The sequence below is a fragment of the Desmodus rotundus genome, chromosome 3 (assembly GCF_022682495.2).
Source record: "Desmodus rotundus isolate HL8 chromosome 3, HLdesRot8A.1, whole genome shotgun sequence".
Classification (NCBI taxonomy): Eukaryota; Metazoa; Chordata; class Mammalia; order Chiroptera; family Phyllostomidae; genus Desmodus; species Desmodus rotundus.
In genome coordinates, this window is record NC_071389.1 from 79,444,543 (window position 1) to 79,469,718 (window position 25,176).

The 25,176-nt window shown below is 48.3% G+C and overlaps 1 protein-coding gene across 8 annotated transcripts in view; it reads right to left on the reverse strand.

Moving 5' to 3' along the window:
* Positions 1–589: 589 nt before the first annotated feature.
* Positions 590–25,176, reverse strand: part of PHACTR1 (phosphatase and actin regulator 1) — a 521,513-nt gene continuing 496,926 nt past the window's right edge. For all 8 annotated transcript variants that reach the window (XM_024565400.3, XM_024565398.3, XM_045199434.2 and 5 more), the window contains 5 exons: positions 13,018–13,073; positions 8,345–8,406; positions 3,767–3,907; positions 1,622–1,698; positions 590–877 (listed from right to left, as the gene is read on the reverse strand). In XM_024565400.3, the coding sequence (XP_024421168.1) occupies positions 862–877; positions 1,622–1,698; positions 3,767–3,907; positions 8,345–8,406; positions 13,018–13,073 (352 nt within the window). In that variant the 3' untranslated portion in view covers positions 590–861. The remainder of the gene's footprint in view (positions 878–1,621; positions 1,699–3,766; positions 3,908–8,344; positions 8,407–13,017; positions 13,074–25,176) is intronic.

The window sequence follows — 25,176 nt, forward strand, 5'->3', positions numbered from 1 at the left end:
TCTGCTCACACACATGATACCACAGGCACACCTCAGTGACGGCAGCTTGTGTGTATTAAGATCACCTGTGACATTGGGCTTCGAATACAATGGGTCAATTCACTTGAACTGAGCAGATGGCAGCTTTCCTCTTCCAAACCAGAGCTCCCTGGAAGGCAGCTCACCTCTGTCTGAGGGGACAGAGTAGGCATTCAGTGTCAGCCTCGCATGCCTGGAACACAAGCACTCTTAGGACTGACCATCAGCCACAGACTCCCCCCGAAAAAGGGCTCTGCCCTTTCGATCGCTGCATGGTGGGTGGCTGGAGGGAGAAAGGTCTGTGTAACTGAGCCAGTGCCCCCTCTCAGTATCCTCCTCCAAAGGGGACCCCAAACCAGCAGCCATGCCTGCAGCCAGTGTGTTTGGCCAGGTCTAGAAGGCCAACCAGATCATTTGCTTTGCGAAATCCTTCCCAGGCCACACCCACCTCGGCTTTCTTTGGACTTAGGTGACAGATACTTTCGAGGAAGAGGTTCCCCGGAGCCCAAGCGAATGCCGAACACCGAGCCTGCCGGGCCTGGCTGGAGAGGGCCGGGGCTGTCCCGAGGGCCCGCCAGTGCTGGCAGCCCTGCCGGGGCAGGTACAGTCTGGGGTCCGTGGTGGTGCCAGCAGCTCTGACCTCGGAGCAGTAACCATCGTGTTTTTGCAAACAGAATCCTGAATGTGTTTCCTTTTATTCTTCTTCTTCTTCTTCTTCTTCTTTTTAAAAAAGGCAGTTCAGAAGATTTACATCGTGATGGGGAAGTGAATAAATACCAGCACTTATGGTTCTTATAAATTTATGTTTTGAAGACAGCATAGCACTCAAGAGGAATTGGACTGTTAAGGTCGGTGAAACCTAGGAAAACAAACACTTAAATAAAGACCAAGTGTCTGTCAAAGGTGCTCAGTTCCCCACTGAAGCTTTCCAGCCTCAGAGTCCTTGTTTCTGACAGCGAGAGGGAATTTTAAATCTCTCTCTACCACAGGCACATGCCCATGGAGCTTCTCAGGCACCTGAGGCCCAGTGAATTCACCTTCGGGTTTGGAATAGTTTAATGTGAGCACCCAGGGACTAATCCGGTGGCCCTGGTGCCCCCAGCCCGGTCTCGGCAGCGAGGTGCAGAACTCAACCCCGTGTCTCAAGTCTAGGCACCATTTCTCCAAAGATTCCGCAAAGGAGAGTGTCATAAGGATTGTCAATGGCTCTGTCACTGACTAGCCAAGTGACCTTCTATAAGCCCCGCCAACCTCTGTGTTCAGTTTTCCCAAGCGTCACCACACAGGGCCACCTGGGAGGACGACGGGGACTCTCAGAAGCGAAGTAGCTTTGGCCTCTGCTGACTGGCTGTAAGTTGCCACTGATGTTTTCTCCTCAGCTTAAGTTTTCGTAAAAACACTTAGGATTTCCAAAGGGGGCTTTTAGGCTGGGCCTTTAATGCCCCTTCCCCTACTTTTCAGTAACTGCAGTATGGACCTAATGCTGACCTTCCTGCATCTCCCCATCACTGCACCCACCACACCGCCTGTGACCCAGAAGCAGACAGGTAGTTAGGAAGTAAATGTTGTAATTTGAGCGGGGGAACCCACAATTGATACTAACCTTGTTAGATGTCTACTCAATTCGTGAACTTCCATTTCAGTGCTTTTGAACTCATTGAGCTCCTTTCGAATGGCAGCCTGGAATAAGAGAGGCCGTGAGTTTGCAGAGGAGGGAGATGGGAAGGAGTTCACTTTTTATTTCATTTCTAACAATATATTTTTTTATCTTTGACAAAGCCATACAAAATGGGTTCTTTCACTGGGAGAAAAAAAAACACCTGAGATATCCTTTAGAACCTCCTAAGACTCCCTATACCCTTAAATTCACATTGCAAATGATCCTGTATGGAATTCTGTCCTGTGTCCAGAGTGTGTGCACACCTGCCCCACGCCCCCGGCTCCCGAGTACACTTTTCAATGTGAACCTCTCATCTCCCTTGGGCACACCATCTTAACCCATCACAGCCACAGCAATGCCTCCCCATGGATATTTCTAGAAGGGGTGGAGGACCCTTACACCCTGCCCCCTGGGTCCCTTTGATTTGTAAAGCCTCCGCTCTTTCACAACGTTCTTGGTGCTGAGATGATATTTTTCACATTACGGGTATGTGGGACGTTTTGAATAACTGTAGTATATTCTGAGATAAACCCGATGACCTCGCCCTTACAGCACTGCCCACCGACCCGGCTGGGCAGCCGACAGGGTGAAGACAGGTGAGGAGGGTCTGGAGTACAAGCGTGCCTGGGGATGGAGGAAACCTTGCTTCTTCCTCAGGGGCTGAAACACGTGCCCTTTCGCAGAGCTCTTTCTGAGGCTGATGTTTGCTTTGATGGGAATATCAGAGCAGTGAGAGTTGGAGGGCGGAAAAGTCTTTAGGTAGCAGCAGACCGGCTCCCCTCAGGGAAGGAAGGCACACTACTGTTTGTGCCGGGTTATGTATGAGCTTCCGGAAGGCACCAGGTCTCATCCTTCCATCCCCAGCAGCCCAGGTTCCCCACCTAACAGTGCCTCAGAACTTGGGTATGTATGTGGGGAGTTGCTTTGCACTTTCCCTTGGCATCTGCGACACCCTGTCCTTGGTAAGCAGGCACTCTGCAGTGCAAGTGTGAGCAAGAGAACGAGGGCCAGAGCCCTCTGCTGTTGGCACAACAGACAAGCTGCCTGGGGGCTGGATCTGTCTGTGTGGGTGCCTGGGGTCGAGCACCAGGAATTCCTGCACAGGGAGGACATGTGTGAAGGCGAGGGCAGAGCTTGCCACTCCTCAGGATCTGTGGGAGGCCGTGTCTGAGGTCTCTGCCTCCGGCCACACCACCAGTTTCCCTCAAACCCCAGCTTCCCTCCTCTGCCCCAGTAACAAAACCACTGGCCCTGAGGAGTGTGAGGCCGAGAAGGCAGGATCTTCAGGAGAAGATGCAGTGTGCCCCAGAGCTGCCCCATTGTCTCGTGTACAGTGCACAGAGTCATCATTTTAGACTATTTCTTTTAAAAAGGCCCTCAGCTCACCAGTTCTCCTGGTGACTAGACTAGAACCACAAAAGAGGACCAAGCAGAGTTTCATGTTAACACACCGTCGAGTGGACAGGTGAGAATGACTTGTCATCTGCATCCCTGCATTTCTTATAAAACAAACTCAAGTTCAGATTATTGTTATTCTTTTTGTTTTCCAAATCGATGAGGGTTTAGTGTAGTGAGGCATGTTTTGCTGTCTGTGATTCGTGTCCTGTTTTTGCCATTAAGTTACAAGAACTGCAAGCACAGCGCCTTGGTCCCCTTTTGGTTTTGGGAGTCCTCGCTGGGTGCAGAGGACGGTGTCCCCCACACGGAAGGTCTGTGGTGAGCTTGGACCCTCATGCTCCTGCACCGCCCTGTGCCGCCCCCGTGCTATTCCTTTCTCTGGGCACCGCCTCCCATGCTGCCTCTCCTCTGGAAAGCAGCACAGTATCACTGTCCACATTGTTCCTTCTCCAGAGCAGCGGAGAACCAATGCAGTGAGCTCTGCAGATTCTCTGGAGCCTGGGGGAAAGGTGCTGGGACACGGGGCTCTGAGCCTGCCCTGTGGGCACTGAGTGCTCTGTTACCGGGACCATGACAGTGGCTTTGCTATTGGCTGCAGTACAGCATCCCAGGCAGCAAGCAAGAAATCCAGTGCAGGGGCAAAGCCAAGGTGTGGGGACCTGCCACCCCTCTCCTAGCCCCCTTGCTTACTTTGTCAGCGGCGGTGAGTCGGGTCCAAGGCTTGTCGGCCCTGCGGTCATAGTCCTGAGCATCAGCTACCTCTACGTAGTCACTGAAGCGGATGAGGATCTTTCTTTCCCGAAGTTCTTCCACTGTGGGCCTTTGACTGAGCTGCAGGAGGAAGAGAGTTGGACACAGTCAACCAGAGTTTAGATCCGTCTGTGAACTTATAGGTGCTGCAGTGAGACTCAGAGAAGCAACTGACACATCCCACAGAGAGGGAGGGACAGGACCCGGGTGGAGACCCGGGGCCCCTGACTCCTGCACCCAGGACTTTTCTAGTACTGAGAGAGAGAGACTGAGAGGGAGAGAGAGAGAGAGAGGGAGAGGGAGGGAGAGAGAGAGACAGAGGGAGAGACACAGAGAGAGAGTTTTATTGTTCCTTGAGCTGCTCAGGCCCACCCAGATGGACAGCCTGGCTGTCTCTTTCTTAGGGACACTGCGGTGTCTCCGTCTTTGCAAGCAGCTGGTCCCTCCATGGGTGTGGCGTCCCGGGAGCATTTTCCCACATCGGTCCTGCTTCTGGCATCAGGTGACAGGAGTCTTACCCAAAGGTTTTGTCTTATTTTGCATTCGTGAGTCCATATCCGTGTGTTAAATTTAGTGCTCTCTGAAAGATGGGTTTGCATATCACGTTACAGATGTGTGTTTTAGACACAAAAAAGTGTACGTGCAGGCTCTGGGGTATGCCGGACCAGGGGTGTGGAGACCGTTTCTCAAGAAGTCCAAGTGAGAGGTCAGCCCACCAAGGCACAGCTGGGCTGCGTTTATGCCAAGGAAGCCTCGGGGTGGGCCTTCCTATGGGTCTGCAGTGAGGGAACGAAGCACTTAAAAAGAGAACTCGTATTTATTCATTTCCTGACGTCTTCCACTAGCGCCCTTTTCTGTATGTTAACCACCTAAGGCTGATGTTTCTAGTCTCTCTTCTTGCCTCTAGATGGATTTCTTCTGGAGCAACATAGTTGCCCTCTCTTTAGGATGCTGTCAATTCATGTTAGATCGGTATTATTTAAAAACAATTCACATTTAACCAGTATTATTTACAAGTAATTTTTCCTCCAAGCTTTAGATGGTATTTAATTCTAGTAATAGAAGATGTGGTCGGATAGAATCTCACCACAAAGGCCAATAAAACAATCTCACCACAAAGGCTAATAAAACACACACACACAAGGGAATCCAACCACCCTGCCTGCTTCACCCTTACCACGCAGCTGCCACACCTTCGCCGGTGCCAGAAGGCTCCAACCTGCTGCCCACTGGCCTACACCAAGGAGCACGACCAGGTGTCTGCCTAGCTGGTTTTAACTAGGATGGTGATGGGTTTTGTGAGGCTGCAGACAGGACCAAGGCAGCTGGCAGCACCTCTTGGCCAGTGGTGGGAAGATGTGGGGATCAGAGGCCTCTGGGGCCATGGCAGGGTCCACATGCCTGGACCGCAAGTGGCTCCCCCTCACCGTGGCTTTGGTCTGTCCTGAGGCAGCCCTGGTTTTCCTGGGAAGGGACATTTCAGCATCAGTGCCGGCCTGTTGCAGGAAACCACAGGCCTCCCAGGCTCTACCGCCGGGGTTGTTGTAAACAGAAATGGAGGTCCGGCCTGACTCAAAACTGTGAGTGTGGGGAGCTTTTGTTCTACCGTTAAAATACATAAAACCATTTAATGTTTACCACATTTACTCCAGATAAAAAAGGATTCCCACTCAAAACCCCCAGTTTGTGTTGCTTAGGACTACCAAGGTTTACCCCAGAGTGCTGGACGAAAGGAATTATTTTCGAAGTGCGCCATGACATGAGAAAGTTGGTAAGCATCAAGTTTGTAGTTTTTACTTCTGGAAACCATGACCTGGGTTTTACTAATAGCCTGTTGATGGCAGAATCTGGAGTGAACGGAACACTGTCACCTCTGAAGGCCAGGGACTGGTTTTCATGCCTGAATCCCATGGGACCTTAGACACGAGCTCCCCAAGTCAATGAGGCAGTCCGTCCCCGTGCTGGGGGAGGGGGTAAGGAGGGGGCCCACTTCTGCTGAGAGAGGCCCAGGGGGTGTGTGGGCTGACCGACCAAGGGCCGGCCGCCGGGACTCCGTGGGAGCGTGGGCTCCTGCCCCTGCCACGTGGCGCGCAGGAGATGTCCCTTCACCTTGTGGCTGGTTGCAGCCATCGAGCCATGAGAGCCCGAGGCCCTTCCTCAGATGCTGAGGAGGTGATCTGCGTGGCCAGAGCTGATTTTCTAGGGATGATGGGCTGGACCAAGGGGCAGGGAGCAGGGGTGGTAGCCTGTGTATCAGTCTATGGCAGCAGTCATATCATTGGCAAGCAAATATTCAACAAAAGAGTAATTGAGACCCAAATTTCAGTACTAATAGAACCTGACCCAAGTGGATTTCTTTCTTCCCTTCCTTCCTTCCTTTATCCCTTCCCACCCATCTAACCATTTAGCTAGCTAGCATTATTTTTTTAGAAGGGGAAGCAGGCCTCTATTAAAGAACAAAACATAATTTTTAGAACATCAATTTTGCTGAAGAAAATGACTGGTCTGCTGCTCCCAGCACCAGCGACTGTGCTGTACCGTACTCACCTGTACACTGACATTAAATAGAACCGGACTGAGGGAGCCCTTGGGCTGAGGGTAAGTTACTGCAAGGCAGCCACCCGCACTGGCATCTGGTCTTGGTGTGTGTGACAAAGGCCCTCGAAAAAGAACTGGCCCGCAGCCAGGGGGTGGTGGGTTCCCTACCTGCTGGCAGGCTCAGGCTCTGTCCACAAAAAGGGAAGTGAAAGCTGCTTCTAGTCTCTCCCTCAGAACAGTGGCCCACCCTCCCCCCACAAACTCAAGCTCATTATTTCTAACTCCCCGAGCCAGTCCCGGGGAGGGAAATGCTGAAATTACAAGGCGTGTTCCTGGCAGGAGGAAGGGCAGGAAACCAAGAGGAGGGGAGACGTTGATCTTGCCTTGGAGACCTGCACAATTGGTGGGCTTACTGAGCCGCCTGTCCCTAGTGCAGCCCACCCAGGGGAGACGGCTGGGGGTGGCACCTCCTCCTTGAATTATGCAATTAGTCAAGTTTTTGTCCACAAAATTATATACTCTTTTTTAAAGAGATAAGAATTAGATGGATGTTTAAGTATTTTCCTTACACTAGTTTTTAGAAAGTAAAGTTTGGGAGAATTTTCAGGTCCCAGCAATCAACTCCAATGGACTTATAAAAACTGGATTTAAAAAATTTTCTGGATGTCTGGAGCTTTCTGTATCAGAAATGAGCCTCTTTTTGATACCACAGCCATTTCAAGGTCACACTTAGAACAAGTTAATGTATCTCCCTCCCCCACATCCTCCTCACTCCTCAGTCTCAGGGCAAAGGGTGACCCACGTCCAAAGACGGGGTGGCCTTAGGATTTAAAGACTCAGACTGTGACTGGGGAGAGGGTCCCTGGGTGAACAGAGGTCACGTAGCTCCTGTTCTGGTTCCCACCATGGGGACACTGGCCTGTCACTGGCCTTCCAGGCACTTGTTTATCCTACTCCTTGCATCTGGGACGGCATCGGGCTTGTCACCGGAAGTCTGGGAGGCTCTCAGAGAGGCGCTGAGTGGGAAACACAAGTCATCACCTTCATAATTGGTATGATACTTTAGGGTCTCTGAATTTCTGCCTTTGTGTAGCATTTCTAGGGAGAAAAATCCATTAATAAACTTTTAAAAATTAATTTCAGTGGGACTCTTAACTGTCTGAGACTTGAGACCCTTTCTCTCAAGATGCTCACTGGGGAAGGTGGATTCAAACCTCTCTCCTTGGACACAGCGTAGTATTATAGCTTGTGTGTGGTCAGTTAACTAACCGTGTCACCACCATCCAGGAAGACGAGAGTTTATTATGAAAGAGGGCACCCAGGTAGAATTCAGTCCATTTGGGCCTACAGGGCATCACCAAGCCATCTATTTGGGCATTAAGAATATATAAAAATTCTAGCTTTATGGCTTTTTTTCCAAGTGCTTTTCAAATATCGTCACAATATTTATCAGTACTTTAGGATGTTTCCTAATTCAATACTCCAGATAGGATTTGGCATAATAGAGTCCAAGAGTTCTTAGCTAATAGGTAGGGACAGTCTCAGGGGAGGCACGGAAAACTCATGTGTTCCCAAGGTCACAGCAGATAATCGTGTTATATTTGCGCTACCGATTTTGACAATGGGTTTCTAATTGCTTGATGGGGTAATAGTACATTTTAAAAATAAAATGTTCACTGTAATTGCAAATTTAATGCACTTGACATCAAGTTGCTTGGGGGCAGGTGAGTGTCACAAAAACAAGCAGCACAGAATGTCACCAGACAAAAGGACTGAAGGTCATGCAGCTGAGTGGGCCACCGCCCCCTGCAGAGGTCCTGGAGAGTCCAGGCAGCGGCACACTCTGACAGCAAGGTGGGGAAGCACACACCATGCTTGCAAGGGGACAGGCCGCTGCAAGGCCACGGGGGCCAGCAGGGGACACAGGTGTGGAAAGCACTCCCGCCGCCTGCCCCAGCTCTCCGCGGAGAACTTTCTCACCTTTCGAGTTAGCCTCCTCTTGATCTCTCTTTTCTCCTCTTGCTCCTCTTGTTCATTCCGAGCTGAAAGAAACATGTAAGACGCTTCTGATTCTGCAAACAGTGTTGCACACAGGAGCATATCTGAACCTGTGTGGCTCCAGGCCAAGGACCTCACAGTGTGAAAAGGGGAAGAGAAAGCTTCTGCCTCCTACCCCGGCCACACTTCGGCCTGTGGGGACACTTTCCAAACTGCCTGCGTTATTTCCAAGTGGTGGTGCGCATGCTGTCTTATTTTGTTTTCTTTCTGTCACCTGGGTTTCAAGTCTCTGAGGCAGAAATGCTGGGTGAGAGGTGCGGCTTACAAGGCGAGGAGGGAGGTCCTAAAGGAGTGGGGAGCGGGTGTGAGCTGTGACATGGGCTTTTGGGGGCAGGCAAGGCGCCCTTCTTGGAAGCCTCACAGCCTCACGGTGACTGCAGGGGCTCATTGGGACGTGGCCCTTGTGTCTGGTGCACTGTGGGGAGAAGAATCCAAGGCCGGCTGCACAGGGTGCCTGTTACCTGTGGGGACACACTGAGGTCCAACTAATGCTACATGCGAGCCTGGCTGCACAGAGAGGGCTTCCAAAACGCTCACCTTTCGCAAGCCCTGATTCCATGAATTCTTTGAATCTTGCAAGAAGTCCACTGAGCCACAGTGTAGGATACAAGTGCCTGCATTTAGACTCTAAGGAGTGTCTCAGACAAGGAGAGTCTGGAGCCTAAATATTGCCAGGTTCACGTGTGGGGTGACTTACTTATCAGACGTTTAGAGCCACAGGTAAGAGGGTCTGGGGAAGGGAGCAGAGATGTGCAGGGCAGAGAACGCGGGCCTGTTCCTCCCTTCCAGCTAACAGAATGGCCTGGGTACGTCGGTTGCCTTCCGGGCCTTGGAATGGAAGCATGGCTATAGACATAATGTCTAAAATCCTGCAAGTCAAAGAGCGTCTCTGGTTCTCACCCGCCGGATTCAGCACGGCACGAGTGAAAGGCAGCCACTTCAAGCTGATGTTGGTGCAGGGCACACTGGGAGTGCCCTGGGCACTCGTTCTCCTCTTGTGAAATCACTGGTGTTAAACTATGTTTCAGTAACTAAATGTATCGTGTCAGCGCACACTTGTCATTCTGTTGTCTGAGCACAGGGCAGATCTTTAAAAGAGAGAAGCCACCATGCACGGAAGTGGGGTCCCAGCCTGCCCCTTCTCATCAGCCCTGACAGTGGCCACCACAACCACCGCCAACACCCACGGAAGGTGGCTGCACCTCCTGCTGGAAGGAAGACGGCAGTTCAGAGCAGAACTCAGGCCCTTAGGCGACACCCCAGAGGCGTGATTTGGCTGCCTGTGGGGATGAGCATCTTGTCTGGGGCAGCACCAGAGACACCCCTGGTCTGCGGTGGGCCGAGGTCACCAGAGGTCCCCACTGTGCCCTGCCTCACAGGGCCCCAAACCACCCATGTGGGAGCTCCTCCCTTTGGGTTTAAAGATCCTATCTCCCACTTAGAGTTCCTGTAAAAATGCAAATTTCTTTTGGATAAAAACCCATTAAACTAGTCAGCCATTGTTATCTTAATATGAACTAATCTATCAGAGATAAAGAAGATGGGAGGCAGGCAGCCAGACCCAGAAGAAGTGGAGAGCCAGACAGCTGCATCTGCAGGTGGGAGGGAGGGTCCAGTCTGGATGGAGGGTGCCCAGGAGGCAGCTTGAGGCGCTTGGTTACAATGCACAAACTCACAGAATATTAGGGCCATGAAGGGCCTGAGAAGCCACCTAGTGTACCACTCTTCGTTTGTCAATGAGGATGGGAAAGCCCAGGGGGGTTAAGTGGCTGCTCACACCACGAACGGCTAATTAGTTAGACAAACAGCCCACCTCCTTTTTTCTCACTAGAAGACAGGCCTCTTCCCCCTGCCAAGGTTTGCTTGGCGCTGGCCCTCCTCCTCCTCATTCCTGGGTACTGGCCTCAGACTCTCGTCAGGGATTCCTCACCCGATAGGCCCCTTTCCATGCCATGAATGGCATTCTGTGACAGAGCTTGCAACCGTCATCTCCTGTCTGCATTTCTCAGGCCCTTCTCAGGGGCGGGGCCCCAAGGCCACCTATGGAATCTATACCTTTAGTTCAAAGCCATTTACAAACCCAGGGTATGTTTTCTCAGGCCAATGGAACCAAGACAACCCCAGTGGGCGAGTGGGAAGAGAGGCCAGGGAAGGCCATGAGGTCATCGCTGCTGCCACGTCAGAGGGTGCTCACTGTGTGCTCAGACGGCACACCGCCTCCCGGGGGCTGAACAAAGCGAGCTCTGTCTGCAGGGCGGGGCGGGCGGTGCTGGGAGTGGGACCCAATGGCTGTACCACAGCCTGAGGTCTTTGCGCACCTTCTCCAGAAGCCCTGGTGGGGTGGTGTTGCACATGATTGAGAGCTCAGAAAGTACATTTTAGAACACTGTGTTTGAGGGTGCTTTCTTAGTCCACTAAAAATTTCTTGTGTCACAATCAGATTGGGAAAATAAAAAAAAAACATATTTAGGAAAACAATGTTCCAGAATGCAGAGAAAAAATGAGAACCAACAGGAAAAATGAGTTTATTTCCAGAAAGTTTTGGAACTGTGAAACGACCAAGCTGGATCTGCTCAAGTAGTTCTTGAATTTGCAGCTATTTGAACAGGACAAGAAGGAAGAAGAAATAGAAGGAAACGTGGAAACAATCTTTTTAAGCCTCTTTGGTCTCCTGAATCTAAGACCCCTGGGCTTACTCAACTGTCTCTAAGATTTGAGTATTTTTCTGGATGGAAATAAAAACCCAATGCAAGTGTCAGCCCGTGGTCTCCCAGGGGTCTGGGCAAGCGGGGTGAGCTGGGGGTTTGGTGCCCTCTCTTTCCAAAACCCACGCCTTTGCTGAGAGGAGAACTGTATCCGAAACCTGAACAACCTCCTGGAAGTTTTTAGCTTCCCCTTGAAGGAAGCTTGTTTACCTGATTTGTGATTTTAGGAATAAAGGGACACTTTCTGTTTTTCTTTCTCTCTAACAATGGAGAGTTTATCATAGACCAGGTATCAGGTTGGGGCAGAAAGGGAGACATCATACCAGCCAAGAGCTTCCTCGACCACGGAAACCATCTGAAAAAGTTCTAACTCTGTTTTACAGCATATCAAGCTTAAAAGGTTTAATGAACATCCCTTGGTTAAAAATATATACATAAATTCCTGGAGCCCTAGGAAACATGTGAGGTGCACTCAAGACTGAGGAAGGCCAACCCTAAAAATACCACCCACTGAGAGAGTGGAGATAGTGGCCCGTCTGGCGCAGGGAGGTGGGGTGTCGGCAACACAAACACCATGCAGGTGGGTGCTCTGGAGGGGCTGCCCGCCCACACACCTCCCACCGTAGCCTTCCCAGGGGAACCTCAACAGCTCACCCTCACTAACCTTCCAGGCCGATCGGGTCACAAGACCACACACAGTGAGGAAGGGCAGACAAGTAAAATCAGGAACATTTCAGTGTAAGTTTGGTCTAAGTGGAAATACCCACGCACGCAAACTGAGTTTCACGTGATTGGAGAGTGTGCGCGTGCTCGGGCACACGTGCCTGGCACAGCGTTTCTGTGAAATTCTGCAGAACATCTGCTTTTCTTTTCTGGAGAGAAACTGGAAGGGGATGTGCGTATGGGAGGAGAGTGTCATGAGTTAAACTAACAATATCATTTGCTGACCATCCTGAGGAAAGTGTCAGTGACAGTGGTAGTAATGCCAGAGCAGAATGCGAGCAGAGGTTTTATTTTTTAATTATTCAGTATCTCCCAGCAAACCGAGGCATACAGCTGTCCATGAGATGCTTGATTTCTTTTAGTATTTTATATGCATACGTGAGTGGACAACAGTAGGTTTATAGTTGCGAGTCTGTGAAACAGTTTATTCTTGTGTTGTTATTTATTAATTCTCGTATTATTTATTTGTACAACTGTAAACCCGCTGCTGCCAACCCCTGTACATTTCAAGCACCATCTGGACTCACTGCACATATTCAAACATCTCTGTCCTAAATGGAACAAGGGGCCCGTTTATTTTCTTCTGTCCTCCGTGACAGTGAGTTTTTCTTGAGTGAGAGCTTAGTCAGGCACACCAGAAGCCAGCTGAGAGATGAACACAAAGCATTTTTTTCTGGGAAATGCTTTCCTAGACTTTAACTTGAGTGTTCGGGGGAGAGGGATCTGGTCACCAGCGGCCAGCCGCAATGGCAAGTGACGTGCTCTAGCCCCAGGTTTCAAACGGCCATCTGCCTCATTTTTGCCTTCAGTGTAGTATTGGCAGTTTCAAGCCAATTCTGGATTAAAGGTGGCGCTAACTCTCCTCAAAATCATTTAATAATAAGTTCCCTCACAATGAATTTTCAGCTTCTCTCTGACTTCACAGCCCACTGCAGAAAAGGTGCTTGGACAGCCTGTAGCTTGGAAAGAGCCAGGTGGATGAGAATCTGCCCTCTCTATGGGGAGCTGGTCTGGGAGGTTCTGACACACAGGGAAGAAACCTCAGCCATCAGAGACGTTCTCAGTCATTGCCACACAGGCACAAGGGACAGACCTTGTGGCCTACACTTAATCATACCGAGAGCCACCACAAACACATCAGGAATTGCCATGGGCTTAGTCACTTACGTTTCAAAATGTTCCTCTGCTCCAACTCCTCTGCAGTCGGCCTCTGGCTCAGCCGCCTGCGGAAAAAATCCAGGAAAAGTTTCTGGACCATATCATATCCTCCTTGGGTCATTAATCCCTCTGGCCCTTGTAGATACAGGAGACGGAGCCAGTGGCTGGAGATCTTCCATCGTGGGCTCTGAAAGACTGACTTTGGCCACTGACGCCTCCTCGGTTCCTCAATTTCAACCCCAGGAAAGGCAAGGCGCCCCACGTCATGCCTTACAGAGCTGACCCTCCCCTTCCCTCCCTGCAGGCCCCTCCCCAGCCCTCTCCTCCAATGCCTCCAGGCAAGTGGACTTCTCTTTACAGAAGTCCCTTTCTTTCCTGGTGGCCTCCTCACTCGGGGACCTTGGCCTCTGCCTCTCTCTCCCAGCCCTGAGGCTAGAGCTCACTTCCTGCCTTGTCTGTGCAGACCCAGTTAGAGTAGAAAAAGGCCCGTGGCCCCAAGGAGAAGCAAGAAGCTTGTCTGTCTGCAAAGAACAATAGCTGCTCTTCTTGTCCTCACCCATCACCACCCAGCCTTATTAGACATGGAATGACAAATGAACAGGAACGGAAGCGACACTTCTGTTGCCGGGCACGGCACGTAATTTAGCTGTAACAAGGGGAACACAGCAAGGACATGACCTTGCTATGATGCAACAGCAGGGGGGTGGGGATAGATGCTGGGCAGGCACCACACAGTGACAAAAAAGTCACCAGTGAATGACCAGGGCACCAAAGGGGAGAACTGTGTGCTTGTGTGGCGGTGGGAGGCTCCAGGAAGTCAGCGCGAACGCAGTGGGCCCCAGCACTCCCCGGGGCATTCACAGTTTTGAAGCCCTTGGAAATTATTTAACAACCCTGCAATTATTCAGCATTCTGCATCGCCCATTGGGACGAGGTGTGTCAGATAATTGTGGGAGGAGTTCGAGGCTTCTCGAAGTCTTCCAGTGGGACCTACGTGGTAGAAAGGAGCACTCTCCCCACAGTAGAGAGCCTGGTCTCTCCTGAAGTGCTGGCTACTAGTGTCTATAGTTGGCAATATCTTTACGTCACAGAATCTGAAGAAAGACCCAGATGTAAGTGTAGACATTTTAAATTCAATCTTGTCACTTGCAGTTCTTTTCATTGCACAGGCCCGAAAATAATCCTCTGCGATTCCCCTGGATCGCTGCATATGCTGTAGACGGCCAGGAACGGGTTTCAGTGCCAGAGAGAGAGTTTTTGGTCCGCACCCTGGAAACTGCTAGAAATTGTATTCTGAAGTATTTTACATTTATAGCTGCCCATTTGGAAATTCACGATATTGGAGGCTCTAAATTTGGACTCAGCAGCGTTGAAGTCCTTTCCAAACTAGCCTTCTCCTACTGTAGGAGGGAGACTGAGATCACGCAACTGAGCGAACTGGTGTCACAGGTCTGGAATGCAGCCACTGCCTCCACTTAGAATGAGCTTTGTGGGGGCTCTACCTCACCTTTCAATGTGTTTTCCCCAAGAACACTTGTTTCTTTTATAGGGATGTGCTGCTACCTTGACGAGACCATTTCGTAAAGCCCAGGTGTTAAATGAAGCTAGGATTTGGGGACAATATGTTTTGAACAAGCCCTCCGGACTCAAGGAGTGCATCTTATTCCTCTTGCTCACCGGAAGGCGGGCCAATGTTTTGGAGTCTTATGCCCAGAAATGTCCATGGAATTCGCCCACTGGCTTGTGCCGAGCAGCCCACTGTTTCAGTATTCGCAGCGTGTGCCTGGTTCTGTTTGCTTTTTGCTTTTCTTATGGGTTATGTTTGGAGTGGACAAAACAATGAGGGACTCTACTATAACCAGAGAAAGTTCTGTTGTTAACTAGGCAGGCTTTTAGTCAAACACACATGGTTTCTAATGAGGACCACCTTTAGTTATGTTTCATCTCTCTTGAAAGGGCCTGAGAACCTCAAGGCTAATCATAGCTACAAAATGCAGCTAAGCCCACGGGAAGGGCATGCGCTGTAATTAGGCGTTTTGACTGTGAAGATGAGACTCGGTAGGAAAATGGTACTGTGGCACTGCAATGACAAAGCACTGAACAGCACAGGAGTTGGGGGTCTGCGTTCAGTTCTGGCTCTGCTCTGAGCCTACTTTCCTGGGACAAAGTATTGGACCCTGCCTGGCCTATGCTCTTTTTTCCTGCAAATAATAAATAGTAATTTAATACGCTAATGCTGATTTAATGCCTCAAATGTGCAGGCATGCTTGTAAGGACTGTACGTACGCTAATTCATTTCATCTTCATAGTAGCCCTTTGAGGTGGTATGTACTACCATTTCCATCGTACAAATGAGGAAACTGAGGCACAAAAAGTTGCATACCTTACCCCTAGTCACACAGCTAGCACATGACAGAGCCAGGACTTAAATCCAGGCATTCTGTCTCTGTAGTCTGAAGGTTCTTAGCCAGTGTATTAGCTTGCTATTGCTGCTGTAACAAATTAGCACGAATCTAGTGGCTTAGAATAACACAAATTTATTATCTTACATTCTTAGTGGTCAGAAGTCCAATGTATTTCATTGGGCTGAAATTGCAAGTTAATAGGAGTGCATTTCTTCTGGAAGAAGGGGAGAATCTGTTCCCTTGCTTTTTTCAGCTTTGAGAGGCTTGCTGCATTCCCCGTGCCTTTTCCAAACCAGCCGTGTAGCACCTTCAATCTCTCTCTGACCTTGACCCTCCTGCCTACTCTTGGAAGGACCCTTGCGATTACATTGGGCTCACCTGGGCAATACAGAATAATCTCAGATCCTTAACTTAATCCAGCTGCAAACTCACTTCTGCCATCAAACGTTACATGTTCATCGGTTTGAGGATTATGACATGGACATCTTTTAGGGGACTGATATTCTGGCTACCACAACCATCATACCTTACTAGTCAGAAGTTCCACATTGATGTCTGCTGGGTTGGATATGACTTCAAGTTCTCCTTGGCATGCTCAGATGTTAGAATTTCCGCCCCCCGCCACCACCCCCCTCCCCGCCAAATGCCTTCAGATAGGGTGTGTGTTCTCTTGCAAGCCCAGTCCCCAGCGCTCACGCAGATAATATATGTATGTGCGGTGACATCTGTCCTGCTCCTCCTTTCCAATCATTCCCGGCCCCTGTGGGCTTTTGAGTTCGAGAGCCCTGGATGAGATCACCATAAGGACCCTAACTTGTTTTCCTTCTCCTACCCGCCAATCTATGTGCATCTACTAAGACCCCCATTGAGGACCGAGCACCAACATTCTTAAGGACCTCTCAGCTTAGAGGTGTACAACAGTGATTAAAATTTGCATGTTAAAATTGGATCCATAATTTTCAGGAGCTGGACTATAATAAAGTGTCCTCAAAATGAAAGTCAGTTGGAGATGATTTAGACTTTCACAGCAGTTCAGAAGGCACTACAGATTCTTGCAGCATCTCAGCTTGGCCCTCTGGAGGGTCTACCAGATCAGTACATATGTGGAAGTAGAGCTGAGCGCCTGGCAAAACTGTGAAGGAGATAATGTTGGAGTTCTGTCTCTACTCTGCCTTCTGGACCCTTCCCTTCTCATGTCCCTGGAATTATGTCCTCAGTCTTCCTCTGTCTCATTCCTGCACAGACCTGTTCTTAAGAACAGATGCTATGTACTCAGCCATATTCAAATGCAAATTCATTCCTTCATTTCACAAATTATTTGAATGCCACCTCTGGGTTAGGTTCTCTGTTAGATGCTGGGGCACAGTGATGAGCAAAAACAGATCAAGGTCCTGTCCTTCTGGGACTTAAAGACAGGAAGGGGCTGGGGAGATAGTCAATAATCACATAGTCACAGAACTAACTGTAAGATGTAACTATAGTAAGGGCTTCCATGGTGAGTCACCTGCAGCAGTAATCCTGGGATCTGACCAAATTAGGTCATCAGAAAAAGCTTCCCAGAGGAAATGACACTGTGCCCAGATCCCAAGGATGGAGGAGGCCAGGTTGCTGGAATGGAGACAGCAAGGGGAAGAAGGATGGTGGGAAATAGGGCAAGGGCCAGGCTGCGAGGCCCATGTAGGCTGTGCTCAGGACTTTTCTTTTTTAGTATATTTTATTGCTTATGCTATTACAGTTTCCTCCCTCTATCCTCCCTCTACCCTGCACCCCCCAACCCTCCAGTATTCCCCTCCCCTTAGGTCATGTCCATGGGTTGTACATAAAGTTCTTTGAATTCTCTGTTTCCTATACCATTCTTAACCTCTCCCCGTCTATTTTATGCCTACCAATTATGCTTCTTATTCCCTGTACCTTTCCCTCCATTCCTCCCCCCTCCCCACTGAAAACCCTCCATGTGATGTCCATTTCTCTGGTTCTGTTCCTATTCTAGCTGTTTTCTTAGTTTTTGTTTTCATTGTTTTTTTTTTTTTTAGGTTCAGTTGTTGATAGATGTGAGTTTGTTGTTAAATTTACTGTTCATAGTTTTTGATATGATTCAATTTCTTAGATAACTCCCTTTAACATTTCATATAATAATGGCTTTGTGATGACGAACTCCTTTAACTTGACCTTATCTGGGAAGCACTTTATCTGCCCTTCCATTCTAAATGAGAGCTTTGCTGGATAGAGTAATCTCAGATGTAGGTCCTTGCCTTTCAGGACTTGAAATACTTCTTTCCAGCCCCTTCTTGCCTGTAAGGTTTCTTTTGAGAAATCAGCTGATAGCCTTATGGGAACTCCTTTGTAAGTAACTGTCTCCATTTCTCTTGCTGCTTTTAGGTTTTCTCTTTGTCTTTAATCTTGGGTAACTTAATGATGATGTGCCTTGGTGTGTTCCTCTTTGGGTCCAATTTATTTGGGACTCTCTGGGCATCCTGGATTTCCTGGAAGTTTATTTCCTTTGCCAGATTGGGGAAGTTTCCCTTCATTATTTGTTCATAGAAGTTTTCAACTTCTTGCTCTTGTTCTTATTCTTCTCCTTCTGGCACCCCTATGATTCAGATATTGGAACATTTAAAGTTGTCTCAGAGGTTCCTAAGCCTCTCATTTTTTTTGAATTCTTGTTTCTTTATTCTGTTCCAGTTGGATGTTTATTTCTTCCTTTTGTTCCAAATTGTTGATTGAGTCCTGGTTTCCTTCCCTTCACTGTTGGTGCCCGGTTTTTGCTTTATTTCACTTTGGGTAGCCTTCATTTGTTGCTTCATTTTGCGACTGGGCTCAATCAGTTCTGTGAGCATCCTGGTCTTTAAACTCTCCATCAGATAGACTGGCTATCTCCACATTGTTTAGTTCTCTTTCTAGAGTTTTGCTCTGTTCTTTCATTTGGGCCACATTTCTTTGTCTTGGCTGTTGTGTTGTAAGGGGGAGGGGCCTTAAGTATTCACCAGGGTGGGGCAACCCACTTGGCTGCATTGTGGTGCTGTCTGTGGGGGAGGAATCAGAGAGGGAACAATGCAGCTCCCTTGCTCTGCTCTAGCCCCACTTTCCAAGAACATTCTGGTGTGAGACTGAGAGTTTCTCCTGCCGTGGCAACCCCAGCCTGGCAACCCCCACTGTAGTTTACAGCTAGCTTTGAGTCCTAGTTTCTAGTTCAGCCAGCCCTGCCTTGCTCATGCAGTCGGCTGCTTTGCCTCGAGTCCTCTCAGCCAGCCCTGCCCACAGCGTCTGCTGCCTTGCCGCGGGTCTTCTCTGCCTGCCTGGTTGCATGTCTCCCTCCTGCTGGTCTGGTTGAATGTTTCTTTAATTCCTGGTTGTTAGAGTTCCATGCAATTTGATTTTCTGGCATTTCCGGTTGTTTACCGTTTTTAGATTGGTCGTTATCCTTCTTTTGGTTGTCCTTCTTTTTGCCAGGAAGCGAAGGGTTTCTACCTACACATCCATTTTGGCTGGAACTGCCAGATTTCAGTTTTTAAAAACCAGTGAGTGGAGGCCTTTGCTCAGGATTTTGATCTTTTTTCGAGGAAAATCAGAAGCCACTGAAGAGTTTAGATTTTAGGGTGGGTGAGGAGAGGAGCGAATGGACATATCAGATTTATAAGAGATCACACTGATTGTTGTGAAAAGAATGGACTGGTGGAGGCAAGAGGCAGTTTGAGTAGAGGCCTCAGAGGGCTATTTGCACACCTGGTAGTGATGGGCATGGCTAGTTATGGTAGTAGGCATGCAAGCTCTTAGGGAGCCAAGGTGACACACTATGGAGACGTAGCGTGTATGCACAGGGTGGGAAGATGTATATATATCCTATATACATAGGGTATCTCTTAGATTTCATGAATTACACAGCAAGATAAAGAGTAATGCCATTTATCGAGATGGGGATGCTGGAAGGGAACCTGGGCATTTTGGGGAAGAACAGAGGAAAGGTAGAAGAAAACTGTGAGTTTGAGTATAGGTCTGTTGAATCAGAATGCATTTGTGATATCAAAGTGGAGATGTCAAGTAGGCAGCTGGATCTATTGGGCCCAGTGGGCGAAGCCTAGGCCAGTGGCAATAGAAATTTGTGATAAGTCTGCAATAGAGATAATATTTGAAGCTCATAGTATGGAGAGAACATAAAATAAGAAGAGGAGTGGGTTTAGGATGGAGCCTTATAGAATTCCAATATTTAATGCTAAGACTAAGGAGGACAAACCTGCCCGGGAGCTAGGGGAGAGACAGAGCGTGGAGGCAGGATAAAACCCGGGGTGTTTCATGTTCTGTCCCATCTTTGTGGGAGCAAGGTTAGAAGCTAGGCGTGGTCACTGGAGTGCTGAGTGCTGCGTGCTGCTCGAAGGTCCAATGAGGACTGAGAAAATGCCCACTGGGTTTAGCCAGGCAGGCCATTAGCAATCTCAGTGAGAGCTCTTTCGGGGGCTGGTGGAGACAGAAACCAGGCTGCAGTGGGCTGAGAACAGCAGAGGTGAGACAAAGGATATAACAAATACAGAGACTCTTCCGTGAAGCCTGACTTCGATGGGGAGAGAGAACTGGAGTTGAAGGAGAGTATAGCAAAGTTTATATTTTTTAATGGGAGAAGACTGAACACATTTAATGGAAAAAATCCAGATTAAGTTGTGGTTGTGATGGTGAGAAACTAGGTAGATAAGGAGGGAGAAGTCCCAACTGATAGTGCAGGAGTCCTGAGAAGGCAGGAGAGGCTGGGACCCAAGGGACAGAGAAGGTCTTACCTTCTGTCTGGAGAACAGACAGCTCTTTGCTGTGAAGGGGGAAGATGGATAGAGGTGCTATATATTTGGGTGTTGGAATTAATAAAGGAGTTCCCAGTTGATGACTCTTACTCTTTCAAGTTGGACTATAATAAAGATGACTTATATTAGTTGAAAATATTACCTTTCTTTGAGGGATGTGTCATTGAGGAGAGCCAAATTCACAAACCAGAGGGATAAAGTTCTAGCGCAGAATTCTAACCATCAGAACTTTAGGGGAACACCCAGGCAGCTTTCCATCTTTACAAAGTAAAGTAGCAGTGTGCTTGGTTCCTATAAGGTCTACCTTGTGCAGAAGTATTGCATAGTAGAAAGCTGAATAACAGCACAATTATTATAGTAACAAAGTGATAACTTTATAATTTCAGGAGCCAAAACTCCAAGAATAAAAGTAGAGATGCCTTCTGAATGTATTGTATCTCTTACCCCCACCTTGCTAATAGATTTGATTTATTGTATCTGATTTTGGCTAACATTAAATAAAAAATCTTTTTTCCTGCCTATATATTTAGACATGACCATTTATATGCTCAGTGGCTAGGGAAACCTTCTTGGGAATAAAACATTTATATAAAATCAATCCAAAATATTTATATGAAATGAATCCAAAAGTAAACATTTAATATGCTTTCAAATGATCTATTCAAATAGCTTTTCTATTACATATGTGACCCTGGTTTATAAAATATCTCTGAGCAGCTCAAATGATTTCTTCTTTACCAGGGACCACAGCTAAATGATTTCCATTTACTGCGAACTGAAAAAATCACGGAGTTTCCATTTAAATGCCACATGCCATCAGTCACTACACATGAGCCTTCTATTTTCTTTCAACATGTAAGAATGGATCTTTTTATCAGTCTTAACAACTGATATCTACATCGGTAACCATAAATAAACAAATAAACTAACTCTTTTCTTTTTTATAAACAAACCAACCTCCAAACAAATAGCACTTCAGTTTTGGCCTTGGAAATAGGAGAATGCAGGAGAACCCAGTGGCAAGGTGCTCTGAGTATGCAAAGCAGAGGAGCGCTGTCTTTGTGCATTATAGCTTCTCCCCAGAGAAGTGACCGAACCCTTGTAGGTTTTGCTGGGCTGACTCTTGGAGGCCAGCAAGGATTCGTTTTGCTGCATGGTGCTAATGAACCTTCTGCAGGCTTCAGAACATGGCACAGTTATTGTTAGCATTTACAACTGCTTATTGTTTTGAGAGCTCTGATGTTAAAGTTTGCATCTCTGAAGCTGTATCGGCATTTCATGAAAAATAAAAGCAGACTTAACTTAGGTTTTCTGCATCTCAGCCCTGGAGGGAGGTAACTGCCTTTCAGACAGATGGAAAGAGAAAATCCAAAGGCACTCATGGAGAATGATAGAAAAAAAGGTCTTGTCTCCTAAGAAAGGAGGAAGTGGGATTTCCAACAAATGCCCAAAGTGGGAAATGCAAGTGGACACGGCATGGGGAGAGGCGCTCAATTTTCTCCCCTCCACCTCCTTCGGAATTTTCCTGAGAACCTGTCAGGTCCATGAAAACTGGGGCATTTCTGCCTGGCCTTTGTCTTCACTACATCACTGGTTCCCACAAGACCATGGAGAACATAATAAGCACTCATTTAGTAATCATTTAATCCAGACCCTACTGGTTCTAATGTCACACATGCTCTTTGGATATCAGCAACAAGCATGATTTCAGATGCTGGTGACTCCAAATTCTGTACCCCTGGTCATATCTTTGAGTTCCAGACCATCTTTCCAATTGCCCCCTTATACTCCTTACACAGGCTGTCAGACTTAAAGGACCTCAAATGAATAAATCCATCTCCTTTCTCTCCTGTCCAGGTAGTTTTGGATCCTCCCCACAGGGAGCTACCCACACCAGAAAACTGGGAATCATCTTCCCTGTACTTCCTCCTCCACAGCCAACCAATCACCAAGTCCAGACCATTTCTGATTCTACCCCATCACCGCCCCCTCAGGAAAGCAGGCCACCAGCACCTCTCCTGGCTGCTGCCAGCCTCTCCCACTCTGGTCCTTTTTCAGCCCAGACTGAATGGTCTTTCTAAGGGTTGTCTGATCACATACTCCCTGCTTGGAATCTGTGGGTACCTTCCAGTGCTTGCAGGAGGGAGTCAGAACACCCGAAACCCTGTAAGAGTTGTCACGATCTGGACGCTTGTCAAGACTCTCCCCCATCCTGTCCTTTAGATGGGAGGATTCATTCTTGGTTCCTTCCAGATCTACATACTCTTCCTTGTATCTAAGCATTCTTTCCGTCCCTCTTTGTATGGCTAACCAGTGATAGTCCCATCGCAGCTTAAACTTTAAATATCACTTCCTCTGTTCACTAACGTTTCGGTTCAGGGGCCTGTGTGGCGTGCAGCGGTAGTCCTGCACCCCCTCAGCCTGGTGCTTGTTATACTTCTCGTGTTTGTCCATCTTGTTCCCTGGACCCCGGGCTGAGGCTCTGTAAGGGAGGGCCATGTCCACCCCATTTAGCATCAGGGCCACCTCATGGGCATGTGGCTTGGGCACTTGCACAGGGGCCCCTGCTTAGGGGGGCCCCATGCTTGGGGTTTAATGCTCTGCTGTCATTTTGAAATTTTCCTCAGTTTTTGAAAAGAAACCCCTCATCTGCTCACCATGGCATCTGCAGTGCCTGGCACCGGGTCGGTCACTGAGATATTTAATGTCTGTGAAATAATGAAATGAATGCTGCCACTTGACTATCCTTTGTCGCTCACCTCCCCCTCTCTTCTAGTTCTTTCCCTTGGTCAAACACACGTGTGCTAGTTTGAAACAAGACAAAACACCACCGTCCTCCTAACCCTACCTCCTCCTCCAGTGAACCCCCTTCTCCTGCCTGCTCTTAGCTGCCAGGCCTCTCAATGTGGCCATCGCAATGTGGCTTCTGTCCAAATCACTCTATGACGCTGGCTCTCGTCCGGGAACAATCTTGCCACCTCCCACTCCCAGGTGTGTTTGGCAACATCTGGAGACATTTCTGGTGGTCACGACTGTGGAAGACACTACTGGCATCTAGTGGGTTGGCAGTGATGCTGCTAAGTGTTCTGTGAGGCAGAGAACAGCCTCTACTACAAAGAATAGCTGGTTTAAAGCATTAACAGTGCTGAGGTGCAGAAACCTCGCTGTGCTGGGTCAGTTCTTGTTAAGGCCATTAATGATTCAACTGACAAATCTAGTGGCCTCTGTAGAGACCCCACTTTACTTGACCTTTCTTTATCATATGGCGCCTTTGACTAATAGCTATTTCTTGAACATTTTACTTTTCAAGGTTTTCAGAGGCCCCACATCTTCTTTTCCCACCTCTTTATTTCTGCTCCTCAGCAGGTTTCATGTAGGATAAAAGCTCCAGAGGTGCCCTCTCCTTCAGGGTGAGTCCAGGGACAGACTGTGCATGCCAGTGACCAGGGTGAGTCCAGCACTTCACAGGGTGGGAGTTTGGATGAGCTGGTCTTCCTCTCTAAGACTCAACCTTTTCTTCTCTGGGCAATGGAGCAAGGGGAACCTTCTGATGGCCAGTCTCTCTCAGACTTCCTAGAATTTTGGTGCTAAGAACGGGCAAAGGAGGAAGATGGGGAAAGGGAAGGCCACAGCTAGATTGTTTCATTTCTCTGCTAACAGCCTTCAGTGGCTTGCCGTTGCACTAAGTCAAGTTTAAACGCCCTCCTTACTATGCCCCACAGGGCCATGTAACATGGCCCCCACACTTCGTTCGCCTTCGCTCCCTGATACACCGGGAGATAACCTGGTCACACATCCATGTTTTAGGGAAGCTGCAGTGCCTCCCTACCGACTCCCTCTGCTGCCTTCCCCTGCTTTGACCATGACCTCATCCATTATACCGATGATACACTTTGACGTGAAGATCTCCACAGGACCATGAAGGCCTCTAAGGTGCAAACGATGTCTTATTCATCTGTGAGCTTCTAGACTTAGTATAGCATTGGGCACACAGAAAGGACTTAACAGAGTCTTGTAATTTAATACCATAATAATCCTTGAATCCAGGAGTTGTGCCCCTAGGTATGACCAGGACTGTGGGCTTGCAGAAAGGCAACCCTGCCACCGGAGAGGTCCTTCTGGGTGGGCTGAAGAGCTGCTTTGCTTTTGTACCTCAGTTTCTATGCCCTTCTACTTTCTCTCCCTGTCAACTAGGCAGCACAACTCTTAAAATTATTCAGCCATGCACCCAACTCTTTTCAGGTACTTCAGTCTATAACTTCCATATTCCTCCCTCATCATTGTTCTCCTTAAGCTATTGACAAATAGCTTGGCTAGAGCACAGGAAAGACCACACAGGGGAAACGAATTGGGACCCAGAGCCCTGTCTCCTGGCCTCCTGGCCTCCTCCACCATTACCCAGAAGGTCACTTTGGCACATTACATGGTTCTACTTCCCTGTGCCCCAGTGTCACCGTATGACAAATGGCCATAACAACAATACAGCCTGCTTGCTGCCTAGGAGTGCTGAGAGAACTAAATGAGAATGTGATGTGAGAGTCCCCTTTAAAAATAACTATAAAGCATGAAATGTTATGTTTGGTAACTTAAAACAAAGCCTCTTACCTCAAATAGATAAGCGGGTTATACTTACGAGAGAAATGTTTTGGATTTATTTACTGGAGGCTGTGGGCCCAGCATGAGACCCCCTGGTATTATAAGGTAATTTCAATAAGGTGCAATACGGTAATGAGGTAGGGCATTGTGAGGCCGTCACCAGGGAAAACACCGAAGTAATGATGGGCACGTTGAGCTGAAATCACTGTGGGAATAACAATGGGTCTGTGTGCTGCTAGGCATCAATATATCAAAAAAACCCGACAGTACGAAAACTGAGTGCCTATTTAGTGAATGCTGCCTAGCACCTACCAGTGTTAGGATTATTTGACATAAATCCAGTATTAACAGTCTGAAAGACACACCTGAAAGAGTATCTG